This window comes from Sturnira hondurensis, unplaced genomic scaffold (genome assembly GCF_014824575.4).
Source record: "Sturnira hondurensis isolate 20B ecotype Veracruz unplaced genomic scaffold, ASM1482457v3 Scaffold0006496, whole genome shotgun sequence".
Lineage (NCBI taxonomy): Eukaryota > Metazoa > Chordata > Mammalia > Chiroptera > Phyllostomidae > Sturnira > Sturnira hondurensis.
This window is the reverse complement of record NW_028079127.1, coordinates 18,852,706-18,875,013: the sequence shown is the minus strand read 5'-3', so window position 1 is coordinate 18,875,013 and position 22,308 is coordinate 18,852,706. Positions and strand designations below refer to the sequence as shown.

The following is a 22,308-nucleotide window of genomic DNA, read 5'->3' as shown; positions in this document are numbered from 1 at the left end:
ACAACCACACCTAAAACAAAAGCAAACCAAGAGGACAGCTAGATCAGGAGCAGAACCATAGAAAAGAAGGACACATGGAGGGTTAGCAACAGGGGAGTGGAAGGAGGAGAAGAGGGGAGAAGATACAGAGAATAAGTAGCATAGATAGTAGGTAGAAAAAAATGGGGGAGGGCAGGAATACTATGGGAAATACAGAATCTAAAGAACTTGTGACACATGGACATGAACGAAAGGGAGGGAATGGTGGGGGAGGGGTGTGCAGGGTGGAGGGGAGTGAAGGGGGGAATGGGACAACTGTAATGGCATAATCAATTAAAAAAATCATCCCTCGAAGTATTATGACTGAACCAATTACAATCACTTGTAGCTGTTAGTAGTTAACTATCAGGGTCATTAGTTGAAAGACAGCAGGTATAATGGAAATACCGTAGTTCAGAGTAAGACAGACCCAGCTTTAGGCAAGCCTGCCTCTGTCCCTTAATGAGCCGCTGAGTTAACCTCTCTCCACTTCAACTTCCTCAATTATAAAATGGGTCTGACACTGTCTGCTTCCCATAGTACTTGCAGATGACGCACGTCCCAAGTAAGTATTCAGGAAAGGGTAGCTATAATTAATTATACCTTATTATATTTTATTGCTCTATAAATACACCATGTTTTCATTAGTAGAGTTAATGAAATCCTATAGTATGCTATCTATACTGTATTAGAAAGTGGCACAGCTCACAAGAAATCCTACCATCTCCAGTCTTAATTCTGAGGAAGAACTAAGTCCTAATGCCTTAAAACATTTATTATATGTAATTAATTAACTTCAAATTGGTTTCTGTGTTCTGTGGTTCAGATGAGGAACCCCAGAAAAAAAGACACAATAGAAGACAAAATTGAAGATAGAACATTCAAAACAAATGTAAAATTCAAAGAATTTGATGTAGAGATTCAGGGCCCTTAGAGAGGGCACCTAAAAGAATATAGAACCAGGACTGTGTGTCTTATTCACTGCTGTGTCCCCAAGTTCAGCATGAGCCTGGCACAGGTTAGGTGCTAGTAAATATTTGTTGAATTACTGGAATGAGTGAATGAGTGAGTGATCAATGATAGGTAGTGAGAGAAACTGCATATTTTTTGAAGACTGTTCACCTAAGCAATTAGTAGGACCATTTCTGAAAACTCAGCCCTCTATACATCTCTGTGTAGATATATGCAGATGTGCGTCTCCTGCTTGTGTCCATCTCGTTGAGTCTTATTCAGACACTATGTCTCTGTTATATTTTAAGCCATATATTGGCTGATGGTGAAGCACATAAAGATAATAATTATAACAGCAATAGCAAATCACAATGCCAGGCAGTGTGCGGAGGGCTTTACATGGATAATTCTGACAACAACCTGTGATAATACATCGATAAGACAGTGCGGCTTGGTGGAAAAGCCAAGATAAAAACCAGACAATAACCTCAGAGCCAGTGCTCCTAATCGCTTGGCTGCACTGCCTCCCTTTGCTGTGGAGATAGAGAAAGGACTAAGTTTACCGTTCCCTGCACTTACTGTTCATTATTCTTAAACTGTAGAAGGAAACAGCCATGAACCTCTTCGTCAGAGGGAGATTTGTAGTGAACGTGTCTTGCTTCTCACTGTGCAGCCTCTCTGCCTTCTTCCCGTGAGGACAGTCCTCCAGTTCAGCTTTTAGAAACTACTCTTCCTCCACTGAGTGCAATCTTAGTGGAAGGAACTTGCCTTCTCATTTATCAGATACCTGTGAACCATTTTTTATTTCCTAATGAAATCGAGAGTTTAAAAGGTACTATGACCCAGTAACTAAAGGAGAGGGAAAACACTGCTCTCAGGGACCAGCTGGCCTGATGGAAACCGTTTGCTCAACTGACAACTGCTCTGTATCTGGTATTCAGCAGTATTGGTCAGGTGCCCGAAAGGTCTGTGAGGGGGTGGATGGGTACGTGGGGGGCAGTTGAATGGACAAGCAAGGTAAGCGTGTCATAGTGCTAAGACAGGATTTCCATGGGTCCCAGTCTCCAGACAGGCCCATTACTGTGTGTGCGCACTGACACAGCCCGCACACTCGTCCCCGCCTTGTGGACTTCGCTCCATCTGGGTTTTTTTTCCTTAAGCCATTACATTGAAAACACCTCGTTTGATTGGGTTGTTTACATAGTCTTTTTGTTACTTAATTTTAATATGTAGACCGTCATGTATTTTGTGACCTTTAGTGCTTAAAAATTTTTGTCTCATATTTAAAAAGATTTCAATAGCATGAGTAAGAAAATTTAGAAAATGTGTTTTTTTTCGTTTTTTTTTTCAATTTTTTTATTTAATTATTTTTCAAGTACAGTTTTCTGTCTATTACTCCCATCCCGTCCCACCCCCCAGAAAATGTTTTAAATGATCACTGTATAATCCCACTTTCCTAGTACAAATACTAATATCATCTTGTGGTCTTTTTTGCATTTTTTCTGCATGCATGTAAAAGTATTTTAAATATTTAAGACCATATCTGAAAAGCTTTCTTTGTAATGGAAATTGTGCTTTCTGACAAGGGAGGTGGAAAGGGTGTGCTCCAGCTCTCCTGCTCTCCTGCTCTCCATGGCCCTTTACTGCCTTCACGGCTGTCATTGTGAGGGCCAGAGGCCCAGAATGGTTTCAGAAAAATTAAAAATAAGTAATAAGAGGTGATTGAATAAGAGGCGTATTTCTTTGATATAAAAAGACAGGATTCTAGTGTTAGAAAGATAAAATTTCTTTTTTTAAAAAAGATTTTATGTATCTTTAGAGGGGAAGGGAAGGAGAGAGGAAGAGAAACATCAATGTATGGTTGCTTTTCGTGCATCCCCTGCTGGGAACTGGCCTGCAACCCAGGCATGTGCCCTGACTGGGAATCGAACCACGATCATCTGGTTCACAGGCCCTCACTCAATCCACCGAGCTACACCAGCCAGGGCTAAAATTTCTTAAAGCTCTAAGTACATTAACATCAATAATCAGATTCAATGGCATAATTTTATCATTAAACTGTAGACTGTCATAGTTAAGGCCAGCAGTGTATTACTGATCTTCTTACCATGCAGGGTTGTGAGGTTTCTTTTTTTTAGGATTTAGTACCCCCCAAATTATTTCCTTTTAAAAACTGAGGCTCTTCTGTTACAGGTTAATGCAAGTTACAATAGTTAATAGAAAAGACTGAGTTTTTATCCTTTAATAGAAAATACGTTTTTCCCTTTTCCTTGCCTTCTAGAAAGTGCATGTCCGCATTTTAATTCTTAGTCATAGTCATCATAGAAGCCTATGCAGTCAACATGTTGGCTTCTCCCTTCTTCATATAGGTTTGATTTTTTCATTTTTATTTTAATAATCTTTTCATTTCATTCACCTTTTCATATTTTTTACAAATAGGGTGTAAATTATAAATAAAACCTGCATTTTAGATGTTCTCATGGGTTTATTTTAAGTAGAAATTTTATATACAGAAAGAGCCTACAGAGTTAGTTTTGCCAGCATATTCTAAAAGTAGCTCATCTTTTCATATGTCTATTGGCCATCTATATGTCCTCTTTGGAGAAGTGTCAATTCAGGTCCTTTGCCTGTTATTTAATTGGAGTGTTTGGGGTTTTTTGGTGTTGAGTTTTGTAAGTTCTTTGTAAATTTTGGATATTAACCCCTTATCAGATGCATTGGTGAATATGTTCTCCCATTCTGTGGGTTGTCTTTTTATTTTGTTGATGTTTTCCTTGCTGAGAAACTTTTTTGTTTGATGTGGTCTCTTTTGTTTTCCTTGCCTAGGGAGATATATCTGATAGAATATTGCTACATGCTAAATTCGAGATTTTGCTGCCCATGTTTTCTCCTAGGAGATTTATGGTTTTGGGTCTAACATTTAATTCTTTCATCCACTCTGAATTTATTTTTGTGTATGGTTTAAGAAGGTGGTTTCATTTAATCTTTCTGCACATATCTGCCCAATTTTCCCAATACCACTTTATCAATAAACTATCTTTAGCTCATTGCATGTGCTTGCTTCCTCTGTTGAATATTAATTGACCATAAAAGCTTGGGTTTATTTCTGGACTCTCTGTTCTGTTCCATTGATCTGTGTGTCTGTTTTTATGCCAATACCATGCTGTTTTGATTACTATGGCCTTATAGTGTCATTTAGTACTAATCATTAGAAGAAATAGAAATTAGCCCTGGCTGGTGTAGCTCAGTGGATTGAGCGCAGGCCTGTGAACCAGAGAATCACGGTTCAATTCCCAGTCACGGTGCATGCCTTGGTTGCAGGCCAGTTCCCAGCGGGGGACACACAAGAGGCAACCATACATTGATATTTCTCTCCCTCTCTCCTTCCCTTCCCCTCTAAAGATAAATAAATTTAAAAATTTTTTTAAAAGAAAAGTAGAAATTAAAGCCACAATGAAATAACATGTCACACCCATCTGAATGGCTGCTATCAATAAATCAACGAATAAGTGCTGGCCCGGATGTGGAGAAAGGGGAGCTCTTTTGCAGTGTCGGTGGGAATGCAGATTGATGCCACCACTGTGGGAAGCAGTATACAGATAGATACCTCAGAAAATTAAAAATGCATCTGCCTTTTGACCCAGTGACCCCACTTCTGGGAATGTATCTGAAAGAACCCAAACACTAATGTGAAAGAGTATGAGCACCCCTGCATTCATCGCGCCGTTATTTACAGTCGCCAAGGTATGGAAGCAGCCCAGGCGTCCATCAGTAGATGAGTGTATAAAGCAACTGTAGGACATTTATACAATGTAATAATACTCAGCTGTAAAAAAAAAAAGAGAAAGAAGAAAGAAAGTTTTATTCTTTGCCACAATATGGATGGACCTGGAGAATATTATATTACGTTAAATAAGCCAATCAGAAAAAGACAAATACTATATGATTTCACTCATATGTAGAATCTAATTAACAAACTGAACTAACAAGCAAAAATAGAAACACTCATAGATAGAGAGCAGGATGAAAGCTAAGTGGGGGAGGGTTGGGGGGTGAAGGAATTGAGAAAAAGTACTTAAGGGCATGAATGACAGTGTGGTGATTGTGGGGGTGAGGAAGATATGAGGGGACTAAATGATGATGGAAAAAATTACAGTAAGATTTTTTAAAAAATGAAAGTAGTTGATAGTATAGTTGAAAAAAATACGTAGTCTTCTTTTCTCATCTATGGAATACTCTTGCCCGATGCAGTGATTAATGGCCTTTCTTTTGGAGTAGCGTGGTCGCAGAACATCTCAAGCCCTGATGAGAGTTATAGACCCTGTCCTCAGAGAAAATCTGTGAAAGAACATGTGCACACACTGTTGCATGCAGTTTCAGGGGCCCACAGGCCCACGGAACTCCAGATTCAGAGCTGCTTCTCTAGAGAGGAAGAAAGGGGTTAACATTTGTTGACCAGGATTATGTACCATGTTCGAGCCCGAGAGTTCTGTGTCCAGAGTGACTCCCTGCCTCATACTGCCTCCCAGTCAGTCATTAATCACCAGTGCTTCTTCCTTTCTGCCCAAGTTATACCAGGTCTTCTAAGTATTCTGTCCTTTAGTAGTAGGACTCCTTGGTTAAACATCTATCTAAAGTTTCCTGAGATATCGGCTAATATGTAGTGATGTCTTTACTATAACCAATGTCAGTATTAAGTAAATTGGAAATGAGATCAAGCTCAACCAAAAAAATACATTTCTCTAAATTTAATATTTTCAGTGGGTAATTTTTTATGGGTTGGATTTTGAATTACACATCTGCTTGGATCCTGGATAACTTTTTATGGTAGTAATACATGACTGGACCTTGAGCATACTTGCAAGATGGGGAGAAATAAAAAAATAAATATGACTTACTAATGATCTGTAGAAAACCCATCCTTAGTAAACTCAATCAATCCATTAACAACATGATATCAAATGCATCCTTCTTACCATCACAAGGAATCCCTAGTCTTACTCATTTATCTGAAGTTGGGCACAGTTAAGTGTTATTGGATAAGGGCATGTCCCACTTGCGGCAGTGTCCGAACCTCAGTCCACAATGTCATGGTAGGTATGGGCTTTCAGGCACATAAAGAAAGATGAGTAATCTGAGGACATGGCATGTTGATTGTGGTCTTTCTCTTTACTAGGCATTTGGGCCTGGACCTGGTGCCTCGAAAGGACTTTGAAGTAGTGGATTCGGACCAGATTAGTGTCTCAGATCTCTATAAAATGGTAAGAAATCTAGCTTGTTCCCGTACACCTCGTTTTTCTCCTTTATATTTTTCTAATTACATTGTGAAATAATGTTGCTGAAATTGTTTCGTTGTCTTTGTTCCAGTATAATTAAGGAGTTTTCCTCATTCTGACAGTATATCACACTTGCTTTTCTAAATGGAATTGCATTGTAGAGTGCTGGGCTTACTGTAATGTCTATGGGGCATTTCTCTGTTGGTTTTGCTGGTGAACAGAGCTCCTTCAGTCTGCACCAGTTACTAAAAGTTTGTCTCTGCCCTGACCAGTGCAGATCAGTTGGTTGAGCATCATTTTGCAAAGTGAAAGGTCACCAGTTAAATTCCTAGTTCAGGGCACATGCCTGGGTTGTGGACCAGGTCCCCAGTTGGGGGATGCATGAGAGGCAACCAAACATTGATGTTTCTCTCCCTGTCTTTCTCCCTCCCTTTCTCTAAAAATAAATAAATAAAATCTTTAAAAAAAATCTCATTGTAAAAATAAATAAATAAAGTCTTTTAAAAATTTATTTTTTTGCCCTGGCTGGTGTAGCTCAATGTATTGAGTGCTGGACTGTGGACAAAAGGGTTGCCAGTTCGATTCCTGGTCAGGGCACATGCCTGGGTTGCAGGCCAGGTCCCCAGTTGGGGGCCCATGAGAGGCAAGCACACATCGATGTTTCCCACTCTCTTGCTCCTTTCCCCTCTCTCTAAAAATAAATTAATAAAATATTTTTAAAAAATAAATAAAAAATAAATTTTTCCTCTTGTTGATGCTGAAGAGAGCCAATTATTGACTAATGTAGTGCTTAAACCTGAAAATAATGTATCAGTATTTCTAAGAGAGATATAACCTGTTAAATCCTGAGCTATCTATTGGTTATTATACAAAGGTATGGAGTTGACTAATGACCAAGTTTACCTTTTACAGGCTGGCTGAGAAGAAGCATTTAAAAGAAAGGTACAAAATTTTAAAGTAGAACAAACACCAGAAACCTCAGGTGACTGTTAAACTTAGGCTAAGGGATTGGGTAAAACTCGGAGAAATATTTACATATTTAAGGAATATATATTGGTGAGAATTACAAGTTTTAGAAAAATTACAAGTTTCTTTTTAAGAAAATGAAAAGGTGTTCAATACCACTGATCTTGAGGAAATGCAAATCAAAGCCACAGTGAGATATTACCTTACACCCAGAATGCCTGTTATCAAAAAGACAAGGTGTTAACGGTGGCAGGGATGTGGAGAAAAAAGAAGTCTTGGTGCTGCTGGTGGGGATGTAAATGTGCATAGCCACTAAGAAAAACTCTATGGAGATAACTCAGAAAACCAAAAACATAACTACCGTGTGCTGCAGCAGCCCCACTTCTGGGTGTATATCCAAACGAGTTGAGATCAGGGCCTCAGCCAGACGCTGCGCTCCCGTGTTCACGGCAGCAGACTTCACAGTAGCCACACCACGGAGACAACCCAAGTGTCCCCTGGTGGGTGAACGACTAAAGAAAATGTGGTGTGTATATATATATATATGATGGAACATTATTCTGCTATAAGAAAGAAGGACGTCGTGTTGTTTGTGACAATATGGACGAACCTTAAGAGGACTATGCTAAGTGAAATAAATCAGCTGGAGAATGACAAATACTTTATGATCTAATATGTGGAATCTAAAAGTGCTGAATTCATAGAAACAGAGAGTAGAGTGGTGATTGCCAGGGGCTGAGGATGAAGGGAGTGAAGAGGTATTGGTCACTGAGCACAAACTTTGATAGTTTTTTAAAAATATATTTTTGAAAGATTTTATTTATTTATTTTTAGACAGGGAAGGGAGTGAGAAAGAGAGGGTGAGAAGCATCTTTGAGCGGTTGCCTCTCATGCACTCCCCCCACTGGGACCTGGCCCACAACCCAGACATGTGCCCTGACTGGGAATCGAACCGGCAATCTTTTGGTTTGCAGGCCCGTGTTCAATCCACTGAGCCACACCAGCCAGGGCACAAACTTGGATAGTTTTAAGAGGATTAAGTTCTGAGGATCTAATGTACTACATAGTGATGATAGTTAACAATAGTGTATTATGTACTTGGAAGTTCTTAAAGGAGTGTATCTGCAATCTTCTCACAACAGCAACAAAGTAATCATGTTAACTGAAGGCTATATTAACCTTATTGTGGTCAGTACTCATTTTACAACATATATGTGTATCAGATCATCACATTGCACACCTTAAGTTTATACTATGTCGTATGTTAATTATATCTCGTAAAGCTGGGGAAAATCTTTCCCAGAACATAGATACGAGCCTCTAGATTGAAAGAATCAAACAAGTATTTAACACTTAACTGTGAAATTTCAGCTCACAAAGCTGAAAGCCTTCTGAGAGAAAAATAGGTCACCTACTGAGGACTTGTTGTAAGAATGGCGTTTGTCTTCCTAAAAGCAACACTGAAAACTAGCAATAATGAAGAATTCCCTTTTAATTCTGAGGGGGAGAAAATCCAACCTAGAATTTTGTATTTACTGAGTCATATTATCAATCAAGTGGGAAAATCAAGTGAAGAAAATTTTGGTCACTCAATGTCTAAAAAAAAATCTCTGTGAAAACTCTTTTGAGGAAACTACTCAAGATTAAATTATTTAACATGAGGATGAAACCAAAAGATGTTACTATGTGCCATCCAAGAAAGGAATTCTGACCCAGTTGAGAGGTGCACAGAATTCTCAGGTTAACGTCTGAGGGGGCCTAGCATGGCAGTTGGGCATCAAACAGGCCTAGAGAGTAACTGGTCCCGGCGAGAGCAGAACGCAGTTGGGAGGGGCATCTGCGGGCGGAAGACCACTTCGCAGAGTGTCTGGGAGTCTCAGCACGTGGAGAATGCTGCTGAAAGCTGTTTTTTCGAGCTGTTGGAGGGCATAGGAAAAGGCCTTGTAGTTTGTAAATAAAACTAAGTTATTTCCGATACAAAAGTAGAAAGCAATAGAAGAAAGAAAATGTAATTGAAGTACACTACTTGGCTCAGTAGTAAATGATATTCAAATGTTACAATAGTATGAACAAGTTTTGACCAAAACTTGTGAGATATTAAGAGTACAGTATGAAATGATATAACAAATGCAGTAATCTTCAACTTTCATAATAAAAGGCCAGTAGGGAAATCTAAAATTGGATAAAGAGAAAGCAATGTAGGTAAGGCATTTAGAAATATTTGGTAAATTTTAGGAAAAAACACAGCAACGAGTTGAAAGTACTTTATCTTTGGGGTACAGGATAGGGTGAACAGAGGACTGACAATTTATTGTGAGCTTTTTAAGCCTATGTATTTTGAAAATTGTGTGTTTATATTACTTTTAATAAATATTAATTAATTTATTTTTATTGTTTATGCTATTACAGTTGTCCCAGTTCCCCCCCTTCCCCTTCCTTCACCCTACCTGCTCCCTACTTCCATAGTCATTCCCCACACCATTGTTTATGTCCATGGGTCCTTCATGTATGTTCTTTGACTAATCCCTTCTCCTTCTTTCAAACAGTCCTCCTCTCTTGCAGCTGTCAGTCCATTCCATGATTCTATGCCTCTGGTTCTATTTTGCTCATTACATTATTTTGTTCATTAGATTCCTCCTATAAGTGATGTCACATGGTATTTGTCTTTCACCAACTGGCTTATTTCACTTAGCCTAATAGTCTCCATGTTAATTCAGAATGTTGGTTTCTCCAAAAGGCCTAAGGGCCCTGGCCAGTGTGGCTCCCTGGGTTGGAGCTTCGTCTTGGACACCGGTTGATTCCCGTCAGGGCACATACCTAGGTTTCAGTTTGCTTCCTTGGTTGGGGTGCATGTGAGAGGCAACCAACCCATGTTCCTCTCCCTCTTTCTCTTTCTCTCTCTCCCTCTCTCTAAAATCAACAAGCATGTCAGGTGAGGATTAAAAAAAGATAGAGGCCTAAGGTACAAGTTCCTTTATACTTTATTTCATTTCATGCTTATTTTTCTGTTTTTTTATTGTATGCATTTGTTTTTGATGGAAAGAATTAGATATGATAAAGAAAAACTGATTCTGAGAGTCCGTTCCATAAATTCATTGAAAACCAGTTACTTTTATGTTAAATTGCATACAGTAAATGCATAGTAAATGTTTTGGTTAAATCTTGAATTTATCAACAAGTTTCAAAGGAATAACCTTTGAGAATTTTTGCATTGACATTAAAATTTATCACTGGAATATGAAACTCTCTGATTATAATAATACTCCTTGCCACTTATTTTGCAAGAAAACCTTTATGGATAGGACTATACCTTAAGTTTGCATTTAGTGCATTTTGTTTCTCATAAAAAATTCAAGCCCCTACACAATGTTGAATGATAATGATTGATTCAATCTCTTTAAATACACAGGTGGATTTTCTTTATGACAAGAGCCAAAGGAAGCCCTAACACTCCTCTGTTCTTGCTTCCACATGATTGCAGGTCTAACTACACTTTCAATAGTGAAGAATTGGTGCTACCTAAACTAGAAAGCATTTCAAAGGGCAACAATGAAGTATTTGTGTTAATCTTAATTAGCCATGACTCTGGGAAAAGTGAGAACTTGAAGATTACATAATATGAGAGCTTCTAAATTGTGGAAGACCTAGCAGAAAAGTCGCATTATAACCTCCTACTACATTGTTACCCTTCGACGATAGCATGCGTTGGGAACTGTGTTAGTCTGTTACGTTGTAGTGCTGATTTATATATGTAGTAGACCAATGTTTATACTTCCAGTTTTGGACTTAAATCAGTTGATTACATTATTTACTAATGATCAAGCATCATTGGTAATCCTGACGCGATGTCTTGTATTTCCTTGTAACACCCACAATACATAACACAATTCTCAATGTACATAGAGAATTAATTGTGTTTTTCAGTTGAATAGCTACAGTTTTTTCCCTTAAATTGGTAGACTTGTGTGGACTAAATAGACCAGAGATGTCCAAGAGCTGACAAGCTGTCAATGGCTTCTCTGTGGGGGAGAAATTTGGCAGAACCAGTAAAGTAGTCCATGCATTTTAAATTAATTTGTATTTTTGATGTACCTTCTTAGGCACTCGGGATATAAGGATGGTTAAGATGGGTATTTTGCTCCCAGAGAGGGCAAAGTCTAGAGTTGGTTAGCAAACGTGGAAACATAATAATTACAGCTGTACTGCAGGTGATGATGGCTCTGCCGAGGCAAGTGTCAGCTGGCCAGCTGAAGGCTGCCCAGCATCAGGGCAGTGATTTTCCTTAACGGTGTCGTGAAAGATGCTCCCAAATGCCAGCTTCCATGCCTTTCTCTGACTGCCATGTGCTGTGCTCTCAGACTTGGCTGAAAAGTCCTCCCCAGTTTTGATGCCTCTGAACTCGAGAATAACATTTCTTATTGTCAGCACCGATGTTTTACACTGAAGTTAGCTGTGTAAACTTCCATATATAATTATAATTGAACATTCATATTTTAAGATTGGTAGTCATTTTTAAGAGTTAGTAAGTCCACTTCAGAAGAATGCCTTAGTGCAGCCCCCAAATGTAAAATAAAGCAGTGGAAAGCATTTTAGGCTAGTAAGCTTCCTGGTGGACATGGGTCAGTAAACCCCAGAAAGCTTGACTTTTAAGAAGCTTTTTGTAGCCTCTTTTATGTGTGAACTTTTCTTTTGTGCGTACACATTCTATGTGATGGTTTCCCCAGCTGGTGGAGGCCTGTTTTTATCATACAGTTGTCCCCTGGTACCCACAGGAAATTGGTTTCAGGATCCTACGCAAATACCAGAATATGTGGGTGCTCATGTCCTTTATATAAAATGGCAGAATATTTGCATATTACCTATATTTGCATATAGGCTACAGCATGGTGTGCCTACACATCACTTCATTACCAGTGCTTAGCTTGTGGCAAATTCAATTTTTGCTTTTTGGAACTTTCTGGGATTTTTCCCCCCACATATCTGAATCTGTGGTTAGTTGAATCCATGAATATAAAACCCATGGATATGGAGGACCAGCTGTGTTTAATATGTATCTTGGGAACATGTAGTCCCATGAGTGAATATTAATAGTCAATAATAATTTGCTAACTTAGTTGTTAATACACACATATTTANGGCAAATTCAATTTTTGCTTTTTGGAACTTTCTGGGATTTTTCCCCCCACATATCTGAATCTGTGGTTAGTTGAATCCATGAATATAAAACCCATGGATATGGAGGACCAGCTGTATTTAATATGTATCTTGGGAACATGTAGTCCCATGAGTGAATATTAATAGTCAATAATAATTTGCTAACTTAGTTGTTAATACACACAAATATTTAGTACTTGTTTCATTGGTATTAATATTTCATCATTTAATATTTATAAAACATTAATGTTAAGTATTTAAGTGCATCTTAATTGCACTTAATATTTAACTGTACTTTGGTTTTATTTAGGGCTAAATATGTGTATTTGAAAAAGAAATGAAATTGTTCTACTCAGCCACCATTCCTCCTCGTACCCATAAGGGGAGGGACAGCTCACCGAGTGAGTGCTGTCTCACACCTCTAGGGCCCAAAAGGGAGCAGGATAGAAACTCACTTCTCAGTTCACCAAGACCAGGGGCATAGTGTTTGTGAACCCATAATTTTTTCTGGTAAGGGTTACTTCTAAATGTGGCTGACTTTTCTATAGTAACTAATTATGAAGAAGAACACCAATAATAATAATCATGGTGTCCTTGACTGGGTAGTCAGTTGGGTAGAGTGTTGTCTGATACACCGTGGTCACAGCACTAGAAGCATCAACCAGTGAATGCATAAATAAGCGGAACAACAAATCCATGTCTGTTTCTGTCTCTTCCCTCCTCTCCTTTCTTGCCTCTTTAAAATCAAAATTAAAAAAAGAATACTGATCATAGGTAATAATGATCGACCACTTGCAAATAAAGGTACTGTGCTGACTTAATCTGCACAAAATCCAGTGAGGTTGAGTTCACAAAATGTTATCCTCAGTTTATAAATGAGTCAAGATTTAAAACCAGGTGTCCTGACTTAGGTCTCTAATTACTTTGTCATGCTGCTTTAAATTATGAAATTTGAGCCTCAGAATAACCCTGTGAGAAAGACAGTAAAAGCTTTTATCTTAATTTTACAGTTGAAGAAAATATCTCTTAGAGTAAGTGATGTCTTTGAAGTTTTACAACCTACTTGGTGTGGCTGGGATTGGAATCAGCTTCTTCTAACTTCAGCTAGCAGCAAAGGAGCAGCACAGAGAGATGTTTAGGAGGGAGCCCCTTCTGGTTAAAAGCTGTACGTCCTCCAGTGTGGAGAGCCTGGGAAAGCTGATCACTCAGCTCAGGGCATGGTACGGACAGTGTATGGAGAGGACAGTGCCAAAGCCAAAGTTCAGTAGCAAGTACCACCTGTGACTTGGCTGGTACTCTGAGCTAGAGAGGCCTGGGTTTGAGTCCAGACATGGCCTCCTCCTTGCTATGTGAACCTCAGCAAATTGCTTCCTTATACTAAGCCTTAGTTGTCTCGATCAAATACAAATAACATTTATCTAAAGAGTTTATCAGAATTAGATCATATATGTAAAAGACATCAGAATGCCTAGCATATAGAAGATGCTTAATAAAAGTTTCCTCCTCAATTGAGTGCATTTTTCTTTCTTTCTTTCCATAGCATTTATCTAGCCGGCAGAGTGTACAGCAAAGCACGTCCCAGGTAAGCAGCTTAACCAGGCTTCCCAGATTTTCCCAACTCTTTCTTCCAAGAGATCACAACACAGGGATGCACCAGGAAATGACACACACCACTGACTTTTTGATTGTGTGGGGTCTTTCATGTAAGGAGCCCTGACTTTTGAACAAATTTGTCCAGTCTCCACTCCTCTGCAAATTTACATAAGCACAACTGAAAGAAAGGAGACTGAGAGACTAAAATGAATTGGTCTGGAAGAAAATAAAAACGTCATTTAACAGTGTGAGTCAAGTTCATTAGGGTCATGACAGGATTTCCAAGAAATGACTTTCAAATGGTTCCCTGGAGTATTGAGATGTCTGTGACCTGATGGAGATTTTAAGTTCTCTTGTGAGTTGGAATTCCATTCCCCTATCCCTGTCACTCTCTTCACTTCTCCCAGCTGCATGCTTGCCCATCTCAAACCAAGCGTAGTGACAGGGTGCCCTGCTGTTCGAGAAAGCACCCCCAGTCGCTCTCAGTAGTATCAGGAGAGTTAGTCATTGGGTTTTCATTCCATTTGTGATTAATGGATAACTGAGATAGAAGTCGCTGTGTTTTGCCTTCCTCGTTAGGTAGATACGATGCGCCCGCGCCATGGGGAGACCTGCCGGATGCCCGTGCCACATCACTTCTTCCTCAGCCTGAAGAGTTTCACCTACAACACCATCGGGGAAGACACTGATGTCTTTTTTTCCTTGTATGACATGAGAGAAGGCAAGCAGATCAGGTAAAAATCGCTAGAAGGTCTGATGAGGCTGAGACTCTGGGTTAGGACGGTGTAGTTGGGGTCATAGGCGTTTTGGCCTTCAGAGAAGATAGATACACAGAGGAAGGAAAACAAGATAGAGTAACCTCATCTCGTTTTTAGCTGGGAATTTTGCCTCAAATCCCAGGGTGTTCTGAAGGCATGTGTGGTAGCTGGTTTTTTTATCCTGTTTCTATTTCCTCATGGAAACTCACATCCCAGTCTTGGCTATCACCACTTTAGGGAGAGAAAAGGATGCATCTATTGCCGTGAAAATGAGTAGAAGAAATACAGAACAAAGCAAATTCAGCGGCGAGGTCCAGCTCCAGAATTCAGGAAGCCCAAAGCTCTGCCTTACTGCATGTGGAAGAGAGGGTTCCCAGGGAAACAGGCTGGTGTGTCCCATGGGAGGGCAGCCCCAGCCCTCAGTGCCGTTCAGGCCCTGTGAAGGGGAGAGCATCTGCTAGATGGAAGGGAAGGTAGGCCTGACTGCAGCATTCCTCTTTGCCTGGATTGGAGGAGAGGTGCAGAGAGGGGCTGACTTGAATTTTGGTGGAGCATTGAGCCCTTTAAGAAGGACCAACTGCAGCAGTACTTTCCCTTTGAAAGGGAGGGAGTAGTCAAGGAGACACGCTGGGCTTCTCTTCCTTAAGAGGCCAGCATGGCTCTGATGGGGTGAGGTGATCTTTGTAGCCAACTGGGAATCTTAGGGAGCCCAAACATTTCTCCGTAGTCGTCTTGTGGGGCAGAGAGAAAAAAAATCTTGGAATACTTTTGTATTGCTTGGTAACTCCTTGTGTTAAGAATATTTTGCGTTTGTTTTTTTCCTAAATTTGAAAACAGCTGTTTCTTTTCCAATTGAATGTTACATGTGGGAAATTTTAAACTGGAAGCTATAATAGTACAAAGGAAAGTCAGTATTGCATGTTCCACAGTGCCGCTGATCTCAACTCTCCCCACCCAAAATAAATGACTGTGCTTCACTTTGGCCTGGTAGTAAAAGGAAGCCCTCGTTAAGGAGAGCATGCAGCTGTGTCTTGGCACCAGTGGCTTGTAGTGTGTGCTCCTGGGAAAGCTGTGCGGGGGGGGAAAGGTGGCGGTGACGGCAGCTACTGCTGCTGCACACAGGCGGGACTGCAGGCCAGTGCTGCACGGGGGTGGGCTCTGGCCGCTGTGTTTCTACTGCTAGACCGGAGGTTTGTAAACGTTATTGGCATTTATTCTTGAATGTGGAAGAATTCCATCTTAGGCTGAATTTCATGCGCGAGTTTAATCTAGGAAACAGAGGAAGTAGAATTACCCCACTGGTGAAGGGAAAGGGGAAGTATCAGGAATCTCACTGGGCCTCTGCCCCCACCCAGTGCCCTGTGGAACCACAGAGGGCCCATGGGTTGCTGTCTGAGAACCAGAGCACACTGTGTTGTCATCCTGAGTGCCGGGGACTGTGTCCTCTCTCCGTGACCCAGCACCCCACACAGTGTCCGTACCAGCACACGTGCTATCAGGGCCCTGCACAGAGAAGAAACACCCGCCGCTCTGGTTTGCAGTCCACGCAGGACCATCTTGTGGTCTTGTGGTCTTATGTGCCAGTTGTTTTAAATTGAATTTATTGTTTATGATTTAGTCTCAAGAAACAAAACATTTTAACCGAGAAATGTAAACTTGTATAGAGAAAAAGAAACTTGTATAGAGTTGCTGGAAGTGTTCAGGTAATTAAAAATCCCTATATATTGGAAACGTTAATCCCTATATATTGGAAAACTATGCTACCTTTCTATTTGCATAATAAAACTATAAGGTCATTAGTTGACAATACCATCTACTTTATTTAACATTACTAGTGAACTAAAGAGCAGAATTTTAGATCTAGGTTTAATCAATAAACTTTCTTTACATTAGGATTTGTGTAGTTGTGTAAGTCCTCAAAAATTTTTGATCATTGAGCTGGTATTGCTAGAAAGTTATGCTTTCATTACTGGAAGGTATTATATTGAGCATAGGTTATTTCTCAAAGCAGTTGTCAGAAGTCACAAAAGGTTAGGGATGTATTACATCACAATAGTGACACAGAGAATCGGTTTAGTTGTTTTTTCTCCTCAAGAGAACTCTTGTCAATCAAGTATTTCTAGTCAAGCCGCCAGTCAGATGGTACTCAGCTAGTGTTCAGTACTGTCAGGACGCTTTCGCTTCTGGGCCAGAGAACATAATGCGCACAGAGGGGGCGCTACACAGAAGACCGGGTGTTCCTCTGCCTTGTCCCTTCGCTGATTCCACGAGCAGACCTAGAAGCAGAGGGGCTAAAGGGAACAACCGGTCGCGGACACAGACACACCATGCATCGCGCCGTGTCCCGACTGATGAGTATTCGCTGGTCTGCAGAGCGAAGCAGCAGCAGCTGGCAAGGCCTCGGTGGCTCTTTTTTGTGTGTGGCGTTTTTATTATTCCAAACAGAATCATAACTCTTTAGCCTTGAAATCCCAGTCTCTGATTACGACCTCTGCTCTGAGTTTCCTGCCAGACCTCTGCTGTTAGAAGTCTCCCAGGCATTTCGCCCTCAGCATGGTAAAACCGAATTCATTTTCTTTCCTCACAGGTGTATTTCCTCCTGTGCTCTTTAAACCAGAACCGTTGAAGGCATTACCATGTGCTCAGAGATCCACGTCAGCACCTCAGGAAGCCCCGTAGGCTCCTCCCTCTCCATCTCATTTCCTCCCTTCACAGTCAGTCACTGTATTCTGTCAGTTTCTGTCTCCCAAATATCAGTCAAAATCACTAACCGCTCTCCATCCCCACTGTCACACCCGGTCCTTCACATCCCGCCCCAAACACAGGCGCCCTGCGTTCTCCGTCTTCCTACCCTGACTCGTTCTCCACACCGCCACCCATGTTTCTTGGGAGAATGCTGGCACAACGCCAGCCTGAACGAAAGCCCTTGTTTGGCGAGGCGTTAGAGGCCCAGGGTGACGCAGTCCTGCCTCTGACCTTGTTTCACGCATCCTGTTTTATTCCTGACGACTTCCTTGGCTTTCTCTAAACATACCTTGCTCTTTCATGCTTCCCTACCCTTGTCGGCTTGGTAAACTCCTGTCCATTCTTTGAAACTCAACTTTCATGAAACCTTCCTCAGTATGTATGGGTGAAATCCCACCCTGGGACTTAGCCGTTGCCCATGAAGACACCCTGTACCCAGCTTTATCCTGCTGCTAGGGGTCGTGTCGTGATAGTGCTCGTGCACGCAGGCTCCCTGCTGTAGCGGGAAGGTCCTTGCTCGTTTTTAGTGGGACTGTTCGTTCATCTTTTTAAATTATTAACTATTTGTTAATGTGCCGAGTTATAAAAGTTTTTTATATTATCTGTATACTAGACTCTTATCAGATGTACGGTTTACAAATGTTCCCCGTCTGTAGGTTTTGTTCACTTTCTTGATAATGCCCTTTGATGCACAACAGTTTTTGATTTTGATGAAGTCCAATGTTTCCAGTTCTTTCTATCATTGGTTTTGGTGTCGTGGGCACATTTTTAAAGTTATGTACATATAACTGTGAACAATTTGATACCAGTAAACATGTACTCATACATGTAAGAATGTTATTTTCTAATAGCAAATATCTTAAGGCAGTCTAAATGTCTTAAGTAAAAAGGTGACTAAATAATAGTGTAAATAAATAATAGTATAAATAAATAGTGAGGCAAAAAAAAGTGAGAGAGGGACTGAATTCGTTTTCTGTTGTTAAATGACAAGTTGCATTAAATGTAATTGATTAAAAATCACTGATATTTGAGTTCCCAGTTCTGTAGGTTAGAAGTCTGCCTAGGGTATCACGAGGCTGAAGCCGAAGTGTCACCTCAGCTGCGTTCTAGTCTGAAAGCCCTAGGGGGAAGTCGGCTTCCAGCCTCATTGGTTGTCGACAAGATTCAGTTTTTTAGAGCTGTGTGGGACTGAGGGTTCCAGCTCCCTGCTGGCTGTCAGCAGGGAGCTTCTCTCAGCTCCTAAAGACCACCTGCTGCTTTGCTCACATAGCCCCCTCCATCTTTAGGTTAACAGCAGTGCAACAAGTCCTTCCAGTGCTTTGAACCTCTGACTTCTGCAGCAAGGGGGAGAAAACTCCACGCTTTTAAAGGGCTCGTAGGATGAGGTCAGGCTCACCCAGATACTCTCCTCCTTTTACAGTCATTTGGGTCCTGTAACATAACCGATCATGGGAATAAAAGCCACCGTATGTACAGTCCTGGGGATTATGTAAGCCTGGAATTGGGGGGGAGTTTGAGGGACCATCTCAGAATACTGCCTAAAACAGGGACTGCTTCTCCATAAGTGCATTCTATGTATATATAGAAGGTAATGAAATATTTTCAGCTTTTACAGCCATATGCATAATATGGCTTGTATTTCTAGGGGAAAACTATATACTTATATGCGTATAATGTATATGTATTATAATCTTTAGTAATTTTTTAAAGGACTAAAATTTTTAAAAGACTTTTTGAACTGACAGATGTTTGACGTTTTGCTAGTGATTCTTTCTTAAAGTAGCTGCCAGCCGCCTTAAGGGAAAGACAATCATAGCAAATTATAACAAATACTGGTTTTGTTATATGAAAGAAACAATACCAAAATTTTTCATTTTTACTTCTCCCCTTCTTTAAATGGGCAGTTTGGCGGTGTGAGACCAACATCTGCTTTACTTTTCAGTGATGATGGGGTAAGAGAAGAACAAAGCTTCTAAATGGCCAGAATTTAAAATGTCTTCTGTTTTTTCCTAATATCATGGATTCCCTTTCTATAAAGAACTCATTACCTTTGTTCAGAAATATTCTTCTGTGTACACATCTATTATGATTGTTAACTGTTATCTTAATACGTTTAACAATTATGACATAATTACTTCCTCGGAATAGTACAGTCTTCTTCTAGAATAGAATTTCTGTTATCTGTATTTGGTTCTATATGGATTCACTTATCTTTTCTATTATACAAATTTCCTATTCACAGGAGGAGGAGTATTGCATAATTAACTTATTTCCTCTATAGCACTGATGTGCCTGCTAATATGCCTGGTTGTTTCACTGGCCCTTACAGATTTAGCAGAGTGCTCTAAAGATGGGCACTAATGATTGATTTTATCACTTAACTGGCTTTCCCCAAGGAATGTTGTCTGTGCTGGGTTTTTCTTTTAGGCCTTGGGAATGTTAAGTTGCCCTCAAAAACTTCACCACACAAGAACACTTAGGTTAGCCATCTTTTCACAGCTGCTGTGCAAAATAAGCTAAAAAGCCTCATTGCTTATTCTCCTGGAGTTTACTCAGTGTTCAGAATACCCTGTGTAGAATAAACTTTTCCTTGAAAATCAGTTGCTTCCATAATTGAAGCAGAGGACTCTGCCTGAGAGTCAAGTGTTCTTCTACCCAGGTGAGATAGTCTGTCTCTGTGAAAATTGCTGGTGCCCTTGGAGAGAAATTTTCTTTTAAAATAATGAGTGAGAACACTGTTTATTGTGTCAAACAGTTTTGCTTCCCTCCACAAAAGAGGTCATGTTTTACGATGCAGCTGGAGTTCATCTGCAAGAGCTCAGGCAGCTGGTGTGGTGGCCCTGCAGCTCATTCCTTCCACTTGGGGCCCATGGCGTTGTCTAGTCTGTCCTACCCCGGGCTGGGACAGAGGCCCAGCTCGCTGCTCCCCAGCAGCCCATGGGGTTTTCTGAGACCCAGCAGGAATAAGAAGAGCTAGAACCCTGGCTCTGGTGACTGTTGACCCTCAAACAACACGAGTTTGAACCATCTGGGTCCTCTTACATGTTTATTTTTTCCAGTATATCGACAGTTGGTACTCCAGACCCCTGGGTTTCACAACCATGAATTCAACCAACCGTAGATCGGAAGGAGTATTTTTGATTAACTTTTTGGAATCTGCAGATGTGGAGGGCCAACTGTCTACATGGTTCTGCACCATTTCATATAAAGTACTTGAGCCTCTGCAGATTTGGGTACCCATGGTGGCAGAGGGTCCTATAGCCAGCCCCCCACAGATACTAAGGTTCAGCTATAGTTAAGTTTTAGGGTAGTCAATACGTGTATGCGGATTCTTATCCAGGCAGGGTTGGGGGAGTATCAGTGCCCCTAATCCCCACATTGTTTAAGAGTCAACTGTATTTCACCCAGTAGCCAAGTCAACTCAACATGCTTCTGCATATATGCCCAAGGCATATAATCATTCTCAGAAACCCTAGAGGGAGAACGTGCTAAGGGGTAGACAAAGTGAAACTTTCACTTTAGGTAGTACTTTGGCCTGTGGTTAAACCTGTATTTTTTTCATCTGAGAATAAGGTCAGAAATTGCCCTCCTGTGTACACCATCTCTCATTATGTACTGATTCTAGATGTCAGGCTGGAGAAATTTTTTAATGCAGTATCCTACAAAGTCTGCATAAAAAGGGTAAAAAAATGACCAGGTTCTTTGAGTTCTTTGTTTACAAGAAATTTGCCTTCTGCTCTGTCTGGACCATAATATATAGTACAAAGTAGAATAGAGTGAGCAAGACTCCTGACATGAGTTCAGAAAAACCCTCTGCCTGGAGAGGAATGAGGGTCATCAGAGGTTGAAGTTACAGTAGATTGGTATAAATAATCATTTGTTTATGAATCCAATGTGTTTCCACAGTTACAGGCTCTAGAGACATAGTAGCGAATAAAACACACAAAAATTCCTACCTTTATGAAGCTTATATTTCCCCCCAAATTAGGGATTAGTTGTCTGCCTTCACAAAGCAGTGTAGAACATCGGCCTGGCTTTGGACCTGGAGTTATTAGAGATCATCTCAAGACAGAGGAAGACTTTTAAAATTGAGTCTTTGGATGGTCACACAGAAGTGCAAAAACACTGGGTACTGCCTTCTGGTAGTGCGTCAGTCAGTGCACCGGTATTTCCGTTTGAGGTTGTGCTGTGTACCGCTTCAAAGAATGAAGACTCGTGAGAGAGAATGGAGAGCTGAGCAGTGGGTGTGTGGGCTTGGAGTCCGTGGAGCATGCTGTGAGACTGTTGTTGGGGTAACTGGGGGTCAGGCATAAGGAAGAAAAGAAATAGCACAAATGAAAGAAAGCTCTGAGACTAGGGCATGGGAACCAGGAATGTCCACAGTTGTCACTTGTTAGACAAAGGTACATGGTGTGAGAGAAATGGAAGTTTAGAATTTCAAATGTGAAAGGTATACAGCCAGGAGTTTTAAAAAATCGGTTCTCTGGTAGAAAACAGTGGGGAATGTTTTGTTGCAACGTGACTGCATAAACTTACTTTGACTGAACACATCCAGAGATGTGGCTGCTGCTTTCTAAGGGGAAACTCCGAGTAGCTTTTCTTCTGAGCATATTCAGAAGAGAGACTCGTGTGGAAATAGATTTAGCTGGTTGTTTACCTTGAACTCAGTTATTATAACTATCCCCCATCCCCCTTCTTGCCAGGAAGCCATAATACATACTAACTTAATGTTTAACCCGGTAGAGAATTTTTATAAGACTTCATTGGAGCCAAAAATTGACAGTTGCTGGAAAGCAATATATCAGATGCTCCTGGGAATAACAGTTTTGTAGTTTCTTTTATGCATT

General features: G+C 40.6%; 1 protein-coding gene across 7 annotated transcripts in view; it reads left to right on the top strand.

Annotated features, from left to right (window-relative positions):
* The window catches only part of DOCK3 (dedicator of cytokinesis 3), a 301,329-nt gene that overhangs the window by 142,284 nt on the left and 136,737 nt on the right, over positions 1-22,308 (top strand). For 6 of the 7 annotated variants that reach the window (XM_037049608.1, XM_037049606.1, XM_037049605.1 and 3 more), the window contains exons 7-9: positions 6,146-6,230; positions 13,906-13,947; positions 14,538-14,692. In XM_037049608.1, coding sequence (XP_036905503.1) covers positions 6,146-6,230; positions 13,906-13,947; positions 14,538-14,692 — 282 coding nt within the window. Of the gene's footprint in view, positions 1-6,145; positions 6,231-13,905; positions 13,948-14,537; positions 14,693-22,308 lie in introns of those variants that run through there. The other variant, XM_037049609.1, reaches the window with a different exon arrangement.